At 49.9% G+C, this 15,964-nt stretch overlaps 1 protein-coding gene across 1 annotated transcript; it reads right to left on the reverse strand.

Moving 5' to 3' along the window:
* Nucleotides 1-1,509: 1,509 nt before the first annotated feature.
* Nucleotides 1,510-15,351, reverse strand: per2 (period circadian clock 2; the record flags this gene model as incomplete). Its single annotated transcript, XM_079750725.1, has 22 exons — nucleotides 1,510-1,704; nucleotides 2,190-2,340; nucleotides 2,748-2,874; nucleotides 3,389-3,626; nucleotides 4,174-5,054; nucleotides 5,792-6,040; nucleotides 7,040-7,246; nucleotides 7,383-7,510; nucleotides 7,857-8,037; nucleotides 8,362-8,494; nucleotides 8,631-8,768; nucleotides 8,867-8,981; nucleotides 9,204-9,357; nucleotides 9,579-9,685; nucleotides 9,834-9,912; nucleotides 10,388-10,530; nucleotides 10,871-10,922; nucleotides 11,722-11,923; nucleotides 12,130-12,251; nucleotides 12,393-12,550; nucleotides 13,010-13,102; nucleotides 14,921-15,351. The coding sequence occupies 22 exons, from the start codon at nucleotides 15,349-15,351 to the stop codon at nucleotides 1,510-1,512; spliced, it is 4,284 nt and encodes a 1,427-aa protein (XP_079606851.1).
* Between the last annotated feature and the right edge of the window lie 613 nt (nucleotides 15,352-15,964).

Here is a 15,964-nt window from a genome sequence, read left to right on the forward strand (position 1 = left end):
CCCACCCCCAAAGGTGTGAATGGTCCCCGTTGGGGGTGCGATCTGAACATTTCACACCTCGCCTTCAAGAAGCCGAGGTGTCAACAGGATAGTGACCGTGGCCTCTTTGATCAGGCCAGACGTGGGCTAGTCCAGGGCCCAGACACGCTGCTCCACTGTCTGCAGACTGCTGGGCTCTATAGGAGATCTAAGGACTAGCCAACATATTTTAGAAATAACCTGTCTGGGGGTTCGTATCGGAGAATAAATCATGAGATTGTATTATTACTTACTTGGAATCATTAATTTAACTATTAGTACCGTTTGTTGATGAAATAGGCGACCAGGCAGGGGCATTATGTGTTTGGCAGCAGCGTTAAAGTCGTTAACACCCATTAAATGCTCATGGCTCGGAAAGAATTATCCCCTTATAATATTGGGACGGTTGGAGTGCATTGGACTAACATCCCCTTTCAAACCACTTCGCAGTTAAACAGTGGGAGTACTGTCAACTGCCAAATTATAGGCCTAATGGGTCTTTAGAAGAGAGAAAGTAAATGGATGATCAAGTCGATTTGTAGCCCATGTAAAGAGTTTCCTGATACATTTTTAATGAGAACTAATGAGAGCTCTCCATAAGTCAGCCATACTGATAAATCTTTTGAGGCCTAGCTCTTTGCAGTAGAAAAAAAATGACAAAAACAGACAGATATATAAAGTGCCTCTCCAACAACAGCAATTTATTAAATATAAAAAAAGATAAGAGAAACCAGAACAATTTGCAATATAGGAGCATATTGTGTCTCATGTGTGCAGGCTAATGAGCAGTGCAAAGATTCACAGACGCCAATGCCCAGAAAAAAAGACCTTTGATAACTGGTTTAAATTGCTTTACGCCATGCAATAACCCTAAAAGTTCCATTTCAAAAGTGGCCACACACTTGACATGGAGGGTAAAATGAGCTTCAGCTGCAACGGTTGGGCCTCAAAGGAAACCACTTAGCTTATAATGGCTGCTGCATTCCATTATTTATTATTTTTTTAATCAAGCAGTTTTCTATGAAGGCATTTTGTATGCATCTCATCCGAAGCCATTCCCACTCTGGACTAAATACTCTTTAGTATGTAGTCCAATGTGAAGGCCAGCAGCATTGCTGAGGCATACAGCTCTTTCCTCTTTTATTTAACATACTATAAAAATATCATATCATACACTGGTCCCTCTTGTGCTATCTGTTGGCAGATATAAATCTGCTTTTGAGGCAGAAAGTCGTTTCTGTATAAAAACATATAAAAAGAGATGTAAAATAAATGAAGTGTGTACATGCTCAAATATAACCAACGTAACAGTGACAGGCCATGGTCAAGAAAATATAAAAACATCTCTTCTAAAGCACTTCCTGGTCTGAGAATGCAATGTGCTGTTGTGTAAGCCTTCAAACTTCAGAATCAGAACGGGGTTATCGGAATGCAGTTTGGTTAAAAAAAGGCAAAAGCCAAAGGCGGAGTCTCATGTGCTGTGGGGAGGGGCTAGCTGTCAGTGGGAGGAGCCCCGGGGCCGGGTGAGAGGCGGGAGCAGGAAGGGCCCGTGGAGCACTGGGGCCCCTCGCTGGGCTTCCTCGCGCAGCTGAGGTCCCTTATCTCGGTCTGGGTGTTGATGCCGTCGGAGCACGGCTGTCCTGCGGGGGTAGAGACCTCCTCTGGGTCCTTACAGCAGGAGCACAGCTGGGGGGGAGAGAAGCGACGCCATCAGCACATGAGCACATGTAGCCACACGCTTACTGTGTGTGTTTAACAACCGATGAAACGTACCACTGGGATTGACACCCCACAGCCCGCATGAGTGCAGGTAAAGCACAATGCACTCTGACATCAAATGTTTCATAATCTTTCATAAACCAATAACTTTCCATGTATTTATCCATTTGTTGTCGCCATATCGAACATTGGCTAATATTTGTTAATTTCCCGAATCATCGTCTTGTGGGCTTAAAAGCGTATAAGGTGGTGCAAGGGCAGGTCCCCTCCCCGAGCCAGAAGTTGGGAACCGCTGATACATTCAACCAAAAAATAATCGACAGAATAGAGGAAAAGAAAAGAAAGAAGAGTGATAGAAGGGAGAAAGAGTAAGGGGGAGAGGGTACGAAAAAAGAGAGAGCAAGAGAGAAAGTAATGAGAGAGAGAGTGACAGGCAGAGAAGAGAGGTCTACCTTGATGTCTATGGCCTTGGGAAGACAGCCCCTCCTCAACCAGGGATGGACCTCCATCAGCTCTCTCCGCTGCTCCTCACTGAAGTGGGGCTGGCTCTTCTGCAGCTGGCGGAGCTTGTCCCGGTCCTGCCTCAGCACACGCTGCACATCGCTGGAGACACAGCACGTAACAAACTCTCGTTTAGAATGCTGTTTGTGTGGTCTTGTTCATGTTTCTTTACGGCCCCTTTCAGGCTCTGTGCTGCGCTTTTGTGATTGACTTTGGGACGTGATATCCAGGAGCACCATCCAGTGGTTAAACCAAGTCACTGCAGGGCTGGTGCTTTGGATTACACAAGGGGGACTCATACAAACTACAGCACACCAACAATTGCTTTCACTACTCCACTCGACACGTATAACAGTTTTAATGGGCATTTAATCTAACGTCTTTTTATCTAGCATGGATTAAATAAATACTGGTATTCCCTTCTCTCTCTACCCAGCGACGATGAGGGCAGCAGACACACGAGGTTTAGAATTATATCACTGTGTGTAAAGACTCTGTGAGGTACGTACTTGTTGAAGTGCTCACTCTGTACCACCTCCATGGCCCTGGTCTCGCCATCATTTGATTGGCCATTGGCTTTCTGGCTGGTCTGAGACGAGTCCACGCTGCCAAAGTATTGGCTGCTGTCGTTGCTCCCTGCAGGACCACAACAGAAAACATAATCAGTAATAGTTAAAGACATTTATATATTTATGTATATACACACAAGATGCAGATGGATGCATCTCCCTTCCAAAGGTTAGAATGCTGTTTTTTTAAATAAAGCGTTTGAATTTCATTGAGAATCAAATCCTGATTCAAGATGCATTTGACGCATCCTATCCCCGACTCATAAATAAATATGATGATATATTATAAAAAAGTATTCAATGTCATAACGGCATGAATGAATGATGGATCTTACAACATAAAAGTACAGTAAAAACCCTATCCACACCCAAAGGAAAGAAAAGTGACCATGAAAACGATCCACAAAACGTAAAAAGATGGCGGTCCAATAAATAAATATCATCACGCAGATGCCTTATAGAAAGAGTTACAGTATATAAAACGATATACCGCATGTCATAGTTAAAACGATCCCAACGCACCACGCATCCTTCCCTGCAACACTTTACAACACGGCCATGTAGAGCCCATGTTACTCTACCTATGGCGCTGACGGAGGTCCCGCTGGCTGACGTCTGGCTCCGCGACGTCCTGCTCATGGAGGTCCTGCTCTTAGACGTTCCGCTGTTGGACGTGTCACAGCCGTTGGAGCCGGAGCCCATGGACCCCGAGGTGGCCGAGCCGGTGCCCGAGCAGGAGTCCTCATGGAGGAAGATGTCCATCATGTCGCTGGACGAGGAGGTGGCGTCGCTGTTGTTACCGTCGCCAGGGGAACTTGCCTTGGGACCAACGTGAAGGGAAGAGCGGACAGTGTTGGAAGGTGACGAAGTAGCGCAGCAAGCCTTAACACGTCACTTGACTTTAAGCACGATGAACTCTGACATCAAATAATTATTATTCTTTAGTAAACCAATCTTTCCATGTATTTATACATTTGTTGTCTGACTATGAGATATTGGGAAATATTTGTTCATTTCCCGAATGATCATGTTGTGACCCTAAAGGCCTTTCTGGTGGTGCCATGGACACTGGAACCACTGATACATACAACCAAAACAAACCAACAGAAAAGAGGAAAAGAAAGGAGAGCGATTGAAGAGAGAGAGACTCTTTTCTTACTCTCTCTCTATCTACCGGAGATTCAAAATAGCTGGACAGCTGTTACTGAAGGAAAGTGAATCACCCTGTTCTCAGGTTCCCTTCTAGCCATGAACAGAACTCAGCCCTCACCTCCTAAAATCGCTCTGCTCGGCTATTCTAAAAATAGCTTTCGACATTGTGCAAAAAACCGGTGCAGCACAGTCGTTTAGAAGAGGCCTGCTTTACCTGCTGAAGCTCCTCCTTCCTCTCTGCCCCCCTTCCTTTCTCCCGCTCGCTGCCGCTGCCCCCCAGTCCACAGGGGGGCAGCGCTGCACCGTCCTGCCACTCCAGCGGGCGGTGCCACTCCTCCAGCTGCAGCAGGTTGAGCTGCAGCGGGGAGCTGCAGCTGGACTGGATCAGCGGCGGCGGCGAGTTGGGCGGCTCCTGGCCCCCGACGGGGGACCTCGGCGTGGGGGAGCCCCGGGAGGCGTCCGGCACGGCGGGCGGGGGGAAGGGGAACGCGGTGGGCTGGTACACCGGAGCGCGCGAGGCGAAGGGGTGACCCGGGGGGAGGAGCGGAGGCTGCACTGCGTAGGGGGGCGGCCCGCCGTAGGGGCACGGCTCCCGGAAGGCCCCGGGGTGGAAGGAGGGCTGGCGGGGAGGGGGGTAGACGGCGGGGTCCACCTGGTAGAAGGTCTGCTGCTGAGGGGGCGGGGCCGCCGCGCCCACCTGAGGGAAGAGGTAGTTGGGGAGGATGAGCGCCAGGACGGGCGCCACCACGGGGTCCTCGTACGGGGCGGGGCGGAGGGCGGGCGCGTAGGACGGGGCCCGGGTGTAGCCCGCCAGCGAGGGGGCCACTCCGGCGGCCATACCGGGGCCGACCTGCACGGGGTAGCCGGGCATCACGGCCGGGTACGCCGTGGAGAAGGAGGTCTCGGAAGCCGACCAGGAGGTCTGGTTCAGGCCCTGGGGGAGCAGCAGTGGGGTGCGTGGAGGCTGCCGCCGGCGAGGGGACACGGTGCTGTCCGACCACGCGCTCTGCTTCACGCGCTTGGACTTGGTCTTCTTGCTGCGGCGGGCCCCTGGCTCGGCCCCGGGCTGCTGGTAGGCCCCGCCGGCGGGCACAGCTGAGGGCGGCGGGGGGAGACACAGGGGGCACAGGGGGGTCAGATACACTATTCAGGGGTTGGGCACCGTCTTGTAGTTGAATGTAATATGATATTTGCGTGAGTGCACATGTGTGTATATGCAGGGGGGGGCCGTTTCCATGGCACGACCATTGTTGTGAACAGTATTACTGATGCATTATTTAACTTTATTTTTTATACCTGATGGAAGTATGTTTTCTCTCCCTTATACTTTGTTAATGCACAATTATTTAAAAAATATTTATTAAAACAACAAGAAAATATATACTGTATATATTTTTGTTTTTTTGTAATAATATATATATTTTTTATAAAGTGGTAGTCAAGGCGGGGCCCTATTGTTGTTAAGATGGCCGCCTTAACCATACAGTGCTGGGGGAAACACTGATATGCCTGCGTGTGTCTCTGCGTGCTCGTGTGTTTGTATGGGAGTATGTGTCTGTGTGTGCATGTGCGTGTATGTCACATGTGTGAATGCATGTCTGTGTGTGTGTGTGTGCGTGTGTGTGTGTGTGTGTGTGTGTGTGTGTGTGTGTGTGTGTGTGTGTGTGTGTGTGTGTGTGTGTGTGTGTGTGTGCGTGCGTGCGTGCGTGCGTGCGTGCGTGCGTGCGTGCGTGCGTGCGTGCGTGCGTGCGTGCGTGCGTGCGTGCGTGCGTGCGTGCGTGTGTGTGTGTGTGCGTGTGTGTCTGTGTGTGTGTGTGTGTGCGTCTCAGTACCATCACTGACGACATGCCCCCGCTGGCGCTCCAGGTAGTGCGAGCAGTCGGCCTTGAAAGAGGTGACCCCCCGGAGCTCGCGGATGCGGGAGAGGAAGGCCTGCTCCTCCTTCTGCGTGTGGGCTGCCAGCACCTGCTTGGTCAGCCCCAGCTTCTTGTAGGAAGACTCCCTCTCCTGGTGAGGAGGGCCCACGGCGCTGGTGTGAGGCCCCGGGGTCTGGGGCCCGTCCGTCATCTCCTCTATGATCTCTGCAGGGACACCAGGGGGAGCTATACTTAACAATCTTGATAATGCATCACACGAAAGCAAAGTTAATTCGTATTTATAGTAACGACTGACATTGACATTATTGCACATGGAGTCATGAGACGAGACATAAAAGCACAAAAGCTGATGTAACAGCAAGCTCAACTGGGAACACTTTTAACGTAGGCCGACCAACAGCTTGGATATGATGCGTGTCGTAACCAAGATTAAGCATTTGCCTACAGCCTAGACCTAAACATTCCCTGTGATTATGATAATGGTTATGGTTATGAAGCTGGTGCTGCCCTTGGAAGAATGATGATACTGGTGGACCTAGAATTGGGAATCAGGAGGAGTGAACCCTCTTTTCCAAGCCAGGGTGTTCAGAATGCTGAACACTGTAAACGAAAATCAAGATGGCAGCGGCCTCCGGCACTACAGAGGAGGGAACAACATTGCATCGTTCCTGGGCCTGTCAACCACCTCCTAACTCCAAGGCCCAGGAAACATCCACAGCAACAGCTTTAGACAGACACATCCAGCTGATTTAATGAGCTTATAGCGCGTGCCTTGTCTTACACGAATAGCAAGTTTCCGCGCTGCTTCGTGTCTGTGTCAAAGAAAGAGTGTGAGTGTGGGGGATGTTTAATAAAATGAAGCATTATTCGTCGGAGGATTTCTCTGTAGCGGACAGAGGAACAGCTCCTCTTCATGTGGCCCTCCCTATCTTTCAGGGTCATTTGCACCTGATTGATTTATCACTCTACGCGGCATTAAGTAAAACAAACTCCTACCACCGTTTTCGCATGCAACAAACCTACAACGGAAACCTTCAACAGAAAACCCACAAGCGCACAAAAGACAGACACACAAGTACCACACTAGCAGCAGTGCATGAACACAAAAACATAGTAAAGCATAATAAAACACATGCACACACGGACAGACACAGACACACACACACACAGGAGGGTAAAGGATCCCGTTTTATGTGTGCTTACCCGACTCTGGCTGGGGCTTCTTGTCCCCTACATGTACAATGGTGCTACTGTAGCTACACTGGCTGGTTAGGGACACCACACTCTCGGGTTTATCAGGCACAGGTAAAGGGAGGGAGGCGCCCACTACGGTTGGGGCCGGTTCACTGGGGTTTTTGTCTGCATCGCCCAAGGGACGATGAACAGGCTGATCCTTTAACACGGCCGGTTCTGGCAAAGAGAACAGACAACCAGAGGCATTGACTTTTTGCAGAGTCAGATGGCAAAAGAACAACAAGAGACGGAGAGCCCGAGGGCTGCTGGCGACTCCTGACTGGTAGCACATGTACAGAGGAGAAGAACATACCTCCAGGCGCCCGGGAGGGGACGTGGTCCTTCTGCCGGTCGTCCTCCTCTGAGTTGGAGGACAGGGTGAGGGAGTTGGACTCACACTTCCTCTTCATGGTGATGGGGCTGGTGCAGCTGTCCAAGTACCTGAAACACCACAACACATTGAGCGCCAGCTCTGCATGGCCACTGGTAACAGACACCGGTACTGGCACCATAAAGCGGGTCTTAAAGAAGTAACCACAGACTGGTCGAAAATGTTGCCTTGTTGTCGTTATTTTACGAGCATCGCTTTGCTTTGAGTCGTCAGAACAGGTTTAGGCATGCAGGCCTGGGACGATCTGAACCACTAGGTGGCTGAAAATTGAAATACAAACTATCGCCTCAGGGACCAGCCAAGTAGACAACGTTATTGTCCCAACGTGATTTCAACCGGTCCGAGCCTAGGCATCCAAAGTGAATGCCTCAGCAAGAAACCTCCACGCATGTGTACCTGATGACACTGTCCAGACAGTTGATCTGCTGGTAGGAGTACACCGTCGGGTCGTTGATAGCCAGCTCCTCCTGGATGGAGGCCCTGTTCCTCTCCGTGACGGCCCCCGCATTCCTCCAACTGAGGGGGGCCGTGGAGTCCTTCACATGCACCACAGCCACAGTCTTCTGGAGCCCTTCTACTGGAGAGAGAGAGAGAGAGAGAGAGAGGGGCTCAGGAATAGCTCATGGATGTATACCAATACAGTGTGAACCCAAACACAGAGATCTGCACACAGACACACAGACAATTATGCATGCCCACATACACACACACATACACAAACATGCACACACAAACATGTGCACACATCGATTGGCAACACACCTTCAGACACAAAAACATCCAAACTCACAAAAACACAGTGAATTACACCAACACAGGGTAAATCCAAAGACAAGAGAGCCGGTGCACAGATGCAGTATCAATCTCTATGTGTGTCTCTCAGGGTTTAGGGTGGACTTACTGCTGTTGCCTGTGGTGGTGGTGGTGGTGGTGGTGGGTCTCTTGGCGTCTGGCTTGGTGGAGGTAGCCAGGCAGAGCTGCTGCTCCTGGCTCTTCCGGCGGTGAATCCCCTTGCAGATCTCCTGGAAGGTACGCTGTGGAGAGGCAATGCCCGGTTGGCGTATTGTCAGAGTCAACCGACGACAGTGTGTGTGTGATGTTAAGGACCAGTGCAGTTAGGACGGGAGGTCAATTCCAACCCCCAGGCTGCAGAGACCGTGGCCAACTCACCGGTTTGGTCTTGCTGCTCTCCCCCTCTGCCTCGGAGTGGACCTTGTGGGCCACGCTCTCTCCTGGGGAGGACATGCTGATGTGGAGGTCGTTGCTGGTCCCGCTACTGTAGCCCGTAGTGCCAGTGTTGTGAACCGGCTGGGCCGCAGACGTACAAAGAAAAAGGGGAATAATTAACATCCCTAACAAAACCTAATGTTTCTATTTTCTGCCAGAGCGTCTGGTTTGTCTCCCACCTGCAAGAGGAGCCGATGGATCTGCTCTGTGATCTCCGGGACGTCCGGGTCTATTGTCTTGGTCTCTCCAGGCTTGGGGGCTGGAGCCACGAAGACATCTTCATTGACAGGGCCACTGAGAATGCACACAGACACACACATTGACACATATATACATAACAGAAGGTGTATGGATTCATTAGATTAATACTGAAGGTTGCAAAAAAAAGAGTGCAATTTAACAACACTTTAAACCAAGCCAGGGAAACACTTAAGGGGGGGAGAGTGAAGACCCTAGGGGGGCGGGTTAATCTCGTGTCCATGGGGTCATTCCAAAACGACTTTGTTGTCCACTCACATGCGGACCTTGTGCCTCCCGATGACAAAGGACACTTTGCGGCTCCAGGGGTTGACGAAGCTGGACCAGCTGGTGTCCAGGATGATGTACTCCCCGTTACGGGCGCAGAACCGGATGGAAGAGTGGTCAAAGGGCTGGCCCCCGAACTGCAGGACTACGAGAGAGAGAGAGAGAGAGAGAGAGAGAGAGAGAGAGAGAGAGAGAGAGAGAGAGAGAGAGAGAGAGAGAGAGACAGAGAGAGGGAGAGAGAGAGAGAGAGAGAGAGAGAGGGAGAGAGAGAGGACCAGACTTCAGTAAACTGCAGGGGAATAAACACCTTTCCCTGCTCAGACCTGAAACCTCATCCATAGACACACATGTAGGACGCAGGCTCACTTTTCCTGTGGACGCCCAGCATGACCTGCCGGTCGTTGGGGTGGAGGTGCAGCAGGACTGCGGTGCCGATGAGGTCCTGGGGGAGGTACCCCAGCAGAGGCACCGCCCTGGAAACACAGACGTGCAGACGTTCACGCGTCAGCACACATTCAGGCTGCTTACTGCCCACCAGGGCAGGGTGCGCTCATCATGCGCTTCTTTTCCACTTTGAACCAATACAATAAATAAATGAACGGTTTGCGGAGGACAACTGACCTCTCGTCCACGTCCTGGAACACGCAGGTCGGAGTGTGTGTGGTGGTGAACACGCGCTTGTCTGTGGGGATTCTGGGAGCTGCAGAGAAACACAACGCAGTGGCCTTTGTTATTCGTTGACGCCCTTATCTGCAACAGAACTAGGCCTCACTGTTGGAGACAAACTATTGTCCTCCTTTTAGAGCAGGCCCTGTAGGACCAGGACGGAGACACACACACAAGCAGGCTGTGAGGCAATAATTAGGACCAGTCATTGAACGCATGTACGTATGTATGTACGATTATTTGAAGTATTCACTTCTTGTATGTTGTACATCCTGGCACTTTGAAAATAGTACTTAGCAACGTGTAGCATCTTATCCTAGCAATCTTTGTTGTACACTCGGAATGGGTTACCCTGGCAATGTCTTAACTGTTCCGACAGTGATACATTGTTTCAACTTCTTCTGACAAATGTACTTTGTGTAAGTAGCTTTGGATAAAAGCATCTGCTAAATGCCCTGAATGTAAATGTAAATGTCATTGGTTAGGGGCAGCGTGGGGGGGGGGCATACCGTCGTAGCCGGAGTGGACGCGCTCGGCCAGCAGGAGGCAGCAGAGGTGGTCCTCCGGGTGCCCGCTGTCCTGGACCTTCATCAGGTAGGGCGTCATGCGGAAGGGCAGATACTGGAGGTCCCCCGCACGCTCCTTACCACCGCTACGGAGAGAGGGGGCACACGTACGGAGGTCACTCCCCGGTACAACACGGCTTCAGTGAGAAGCCGGTGGTTGTGTACCAACAGGTTATGATGCAAACGGACACAAGGAAAGCAGTGTGTTCAACTAGGGGCCACTGTAGAGCCACTGCATTTGAATAAATGAGTCCATGCATGCAAGTGTTTAGGTGTCTATGTGGATGAGTGTGCCTGTTTGTGTTTGTGTGTGTGCGCGTGGGTGCGTGTGTGTGTATGAGAGGGATGGGTTCTGATTCAGTCCACCCAGAGGAAGACATTCATAAATAATGAAGCAATAGAGCCAGGAAGCAGGTGGCCACCCACCTGATACGGCAGAAGAAGGACTTCTCCTGCATGCAGTCCGGAGGCGAGGACTCTGAAAGGGCAGAGAGCCATGGTTTAATTCACATGAGCAACAACAACATGGACACCTGACCTCACCACCACCTCATCAGCCACTGACGCGTTTTTCACGGATCAAAACACAAACAAATCATCCAAAGGCAAGGCGCTGCTCATGAAAACAATTCAGTGAAACAGGGTGAAGAGCTGACATGGGAAATCACACCAGGTGTGTGTTTGGCCTCAGTGGGGCTGACCCCAGCATATCCTATCCATGTTTAAATATAGATGAGACGTCTGCGAGTCGACCTTGATAAGAGCAACACAAGAGAGGCACAGCTTGCCAGCAACCACAATGTTTGGACAACAGGTCTAAGCATTGTGGTTGCTGGCAAGCTGGACTCTATTATTTTGTTTCCATAGAACATTGATTTTATTGCTCCTTCTTTCTCTTAGCACCAGGATCCAGGTGATTCATTATTTTGCGAATGCAATGGATACCGTTTTAGAAATATCAAAACGAATTGGTGTTTTATATATGTTATATATACATTATAAAGACTATGAAAACTAATCTGTTGATGTTTGGTGGTGTGTCTTATGGGTATGTGTATATGTATGAGTATTTGTGTGCGCGCGTGTGTGTATGTATGTGTAAGTGTGCGAGCGCGTGTTTTGTTTGTGTATGTGTACGTGTGTGCGTGTGTGTGATTGCGTATGCATGAGGGCGTTTGTTTGTATGTGTATATGTGAACGTGTGTGTGAGCGATTATGTGCACGTGTGTGCGTATGTGTGCACGTGTGCGTGCACGTATGTGTGTGCGTGTGTCTACCTGCTCCGGTGCACATGCTCCAGGAGGGCAGGCGGTAGGGTGTGGTGAAGCTGTAGAACACGCTGACGTCCTGCGGCGACAGGAACTCCACAAACTTGGCGTTCTGGAACACCTCCCGCTTGCAGTTGAGGATGGAGGCAGCCTGGTCCGAGATGTAGACTATGCGGCCCGTGATCAGAGACACCGCCGCTGCAAAGATGTCCTGTTGGGCACAGCGGTGGGGGGGGGGGGATGCAATGAAATAAAGAGAGTTGACAACCACACAAAATGCAAGGCACTCGTCTATATCGTGTGTGTCTTTAAGAAGTTGCCGATAACGGTGGAAGCTGAAGGCTGTTATGTGTGCCGGTGTGTGAATGTTTGCATGAATGGGTGAATGGCAGGCAACATTGTGAAGCCCAGACTCACGTTGTTCTTGAGGGTGTACTCAGATGTGATGCTGTCGATCTCCTCTGTGGTGTAGGAGGACACGTCCACGCCCGAGGGCTGGCTGTCGTTGGTCCTCAGCAGCTGGTAGTACTCCTCGTTGGCTGCGGACCAGAGAGAGAACACGACACGCTCAGTACGTCATCCGCCATGACGTTATTCTGCTGACCTTTTGTCTCTTCGTACAGTGCAGAGGGTTTGAAGCCCCATTCAGACAGACGGACGCCATCGGAGAGAGGGCTCACCTTCCACCTGCTTGACGCAGCGGAGGGCGTACTTGAGGGTGTTGAGGGTGGACGAGGCGCTGCCCTTGTTCCTCTTCTCCGCGGGCAGCAGGAGCTTCAGCTCCTTCAGCGTCTTCAGCAGCTCCTTCTGGGTCTTGGCCTTGGCAGACTCCTCACTGCTGTGGTGGTGAACACATCACACACACACACACACACACACACACACACACACACACACACACACACAAACATACACACACGCAAGCACGAACACACATACGTGCACACACGAAAACAAAAAGCATGTCAGTTTCTGGTAGATAACATTGAACAAAAACGTATCTTTAATGCTATTACCATAACAGCAGAATAATTTAACATAATAAATTATGTTAATAACAACAACACAACGGAACCAGTGCATGTATCGTGCTCTACCTATATATCCAGTGCAGGCCTTATGGTGTCGGTGGTTGTGGTGCCGCTGTGTATGTATGTGTATGTGTATGTGTATATGTATTTGTGTGTGTGTGTGTGTGTGTGTGTGTGTGTGTGTGTGTGTGTGTGTGTGTGTGTGTGTGTGTGTGTGTGTGTGTGTGTGTGTGTGTGTGTGTGTGTGTGTGTGTGTGTGTGCTGACCTGCAGCCACTGGTGGAGGGGTTGTCCTGCTCAGAGCTGAGCAGGCTGAAGGCGTTGGAGCTGCTGGGAGTGGACGGGCTGTGGGAGTTAGAACTGGGAGAGGAGGAGAGAGGATTACTGTTAGTAAATGAAAATATTGATCCTCAGAGCTACATTATAACCCCAAACAAAATCGTACTAAATAGGTGATTATTGATATAAGAAAGCAACTGAGGGGGGATACATCAGGAAGAAAGAGTCGGATTTAGAGTCTTCTCATTGGTCAGGAGAACCTCAAGTCAAACACCTTGATTTAATGGCAGTCAATGCATTTACCACATCCAACTGACGATGGGGATAATCCTTTGTCACATAACAGACAAAAATAAATGACCGAGCATCGACTGAAGTAGAAACTGAACCAGAGTGACACATACTAGAAACAACCAATCACTCCCTGCCATCAGTCCATGCTAAAAATATATTTTGTGTCAGCCACGTTTAGTGAGTGGGCTCTGTAGAAGGAAGCAGGACTGAGTACTACTGGTTGTTTTCAGCCATACAGCCCACTCATCTCTTCTCTCATCTCACAATAAATAGCTCATTAAAAACAGAGAGAAAAAGAGAAGGAAAGGCAAAGAGAGGATACACAGGAGATTCACACATGCTCTTGATTCAACATCATGGATGAATGAATTAAAATAATCCAATTAAAATATAATAGAGAGAGAGAGAGAGAGAGAGAGAGAGAGAGAGAGAGAGAGAGAGAGAGAGACGGAGAGAGACAGAGAGATACAGAGAGAGAGCTTCCATGAGGTGCACTTGACGTCACAGTCAGTGGTGCAGGGAATCTAGGGTGCCAACTGCCAAAACTGCTATAAATGGCAGCCTATGCTACATACTCTGTCATATACTCTATACTCATTCAAAAGAGAGGCGAATTGAGAAATGTTCTTCAGGGTGAATGTTCAAAGAATTGTACCGATTTTCTCATTTTCTCATATATTTAGTAGGCGTATGGAGAATTAGATGAAAGAAAACAAAGCCGTTGATCATTTACTCTTTCTGACACTATTTCAGTCAATGGTTTCGATTTGCCATTCATGAAACCGCACTATACGAATAATTAGCTAATTATCTTCAAACAATGTGGCCAAGGGCCATATATAGCAGTTTGGAACTACTTCTGAATCTGGGGGGGGGGGGGGGCGAAGTGGGGGGGAGGCGGAATGACGAGTCTGCCACACGGAGGAGGCCGCAACACTGTGTCGTCATAGGAACCGGAACGGAGGAGGAAGAGAGTGTGAAACACGTCCCTTCTGCTGTACAAGCCTGCCAAATGCATCCCTGCCGGTCAGACATCAGCACGCCTTCGGATTCTCAGAGCAGGAATCAGCCCTTTGTTTGCTGTTGCTTCCTCTCGTCTAGTTGTCTGATCTGACTGGCCTGAGTAAAACTTCACACTGATTTCATGGTACACTCTCAGATCCAGATATAGACTCCTAGACTCCTATATGAACAGCACAGATAAGAGCAGGATAAGAGCTGAATGTAGATGTCAAATCTTTTTTTTTTTATGAATTATAATCTTATTGTGAGATTATCTGAGTTTACATAACAGCAGGCTTCTCAAATGTAACAAAGAGTATGAGCCACTTGCGTCTATGAACCCCTGGTTAGGGTCAACACAATGTTAAACACTACTTTTCAACTTAATCAAAGCCCCCTTATTTGAAAAAACTTTACGGGGTGAAACTTAATTGATTGATAAATATCTACATGGATCAATGGCTCAATATACATTTTGATAGAAAAATAGAAAAACTTAAGCTCAGCCCATGCTGGATTCTTACAATAACCATCTAATAACCAACGGAACAGATCATTGTTGTAGTGTGAGCAGGCTACACCCCTCCCACAGCGGCCACTGACCTCCCGTTGCTCCCGGAGGACGTCAACAGAGCCGAGTCCTTGCTGTTGCCGTTGGAGCTGCCTACTGACCCGTTGCCGTGGCTCTGGTCGCCATGGCTCTCGTTTCCATGGGACTCGGTCCCGCTCCCACTCGACCCGCTGCTCTTCATCTCCACGTCTTCCTCGGGCAGCTGGCGGGAGCGGTGTCCCCGCGGGGAGGGGGCCTGGGGGCCCTGCAGGGACCCGCTGCTGTCGCTGCCCTCGGAGGCCAGGCCCAGGTCGGGGCCCCCCTGGCCGTAGCTCCCCATGCGGTGGAGCTGGGCCATGGAGCCGCGCCTGGTGGCCCCCCGGGGTGTGGGGCCACACAGGGAGGCCCTTCTGCATCCATGGGCCCCGTCCTGGTCCTCCAGACCGGGGAAGCGGTACAGCTTGGGGTCAGAGTCCTGAGACATGAGCCTGGGAGGGCGGTGCAGGTGGAGGCTGTTTGGGTCGGAGTGTGCTGGTGTTGGGGGAGCTGAAACACAGTTACCCCATTTTCAGGTGTTTGCCAGAAGGAAGGGGTGGCTGAGGTGGACGATCTGTTGAGGAGGACGGTACACAGAGCCATGTCAGACATGTCCACCCTTTGGATGGTTGTAAGGAGTGGAATATTAGATGGAAGGATGCTGCTTGGGAATGTTTCAAATAAAACACATGCTTGGAAAACAATGCATTTCGATTTGACACCACCATTAGTATTGTCCCCGTTTCAAATGTGTATTCGCTCACAACAAAGACATTTGTTCAATGAGTAAAAGTGATGAGGCAAGTCTGTGCTGGCAGGCATTTGAACCACTTATATTATGTTTCGCTCCAGTGCCAGCGAAAGCTGGCTAGTGTCACGTCAAATCAATCAGATCAAGGGCCTCATAACATTCCTCCTACTATATGTCCCGCACCAATACCCTTTTCATTTGGATATATGTCATATTACCAGAGTAAGCTACACTCCAATGGCATTTCAAGTGCAACTGTATGAAATGCCACTGATATTGATGGCATATTTAATATTGAATATTGAAAATA

Source organism: Pollachius pollachius (genome assembly GCF_949987615.1).
Source record: "Pollachius pollachius genome assembly, chromosome: 14".
Taxonomy (NCBI): Eukaryota; Metazoa; Chordata; class Actinopteri; order Gadiformes; family Gadidae; genus Pollachius; species Pollachius pollachius.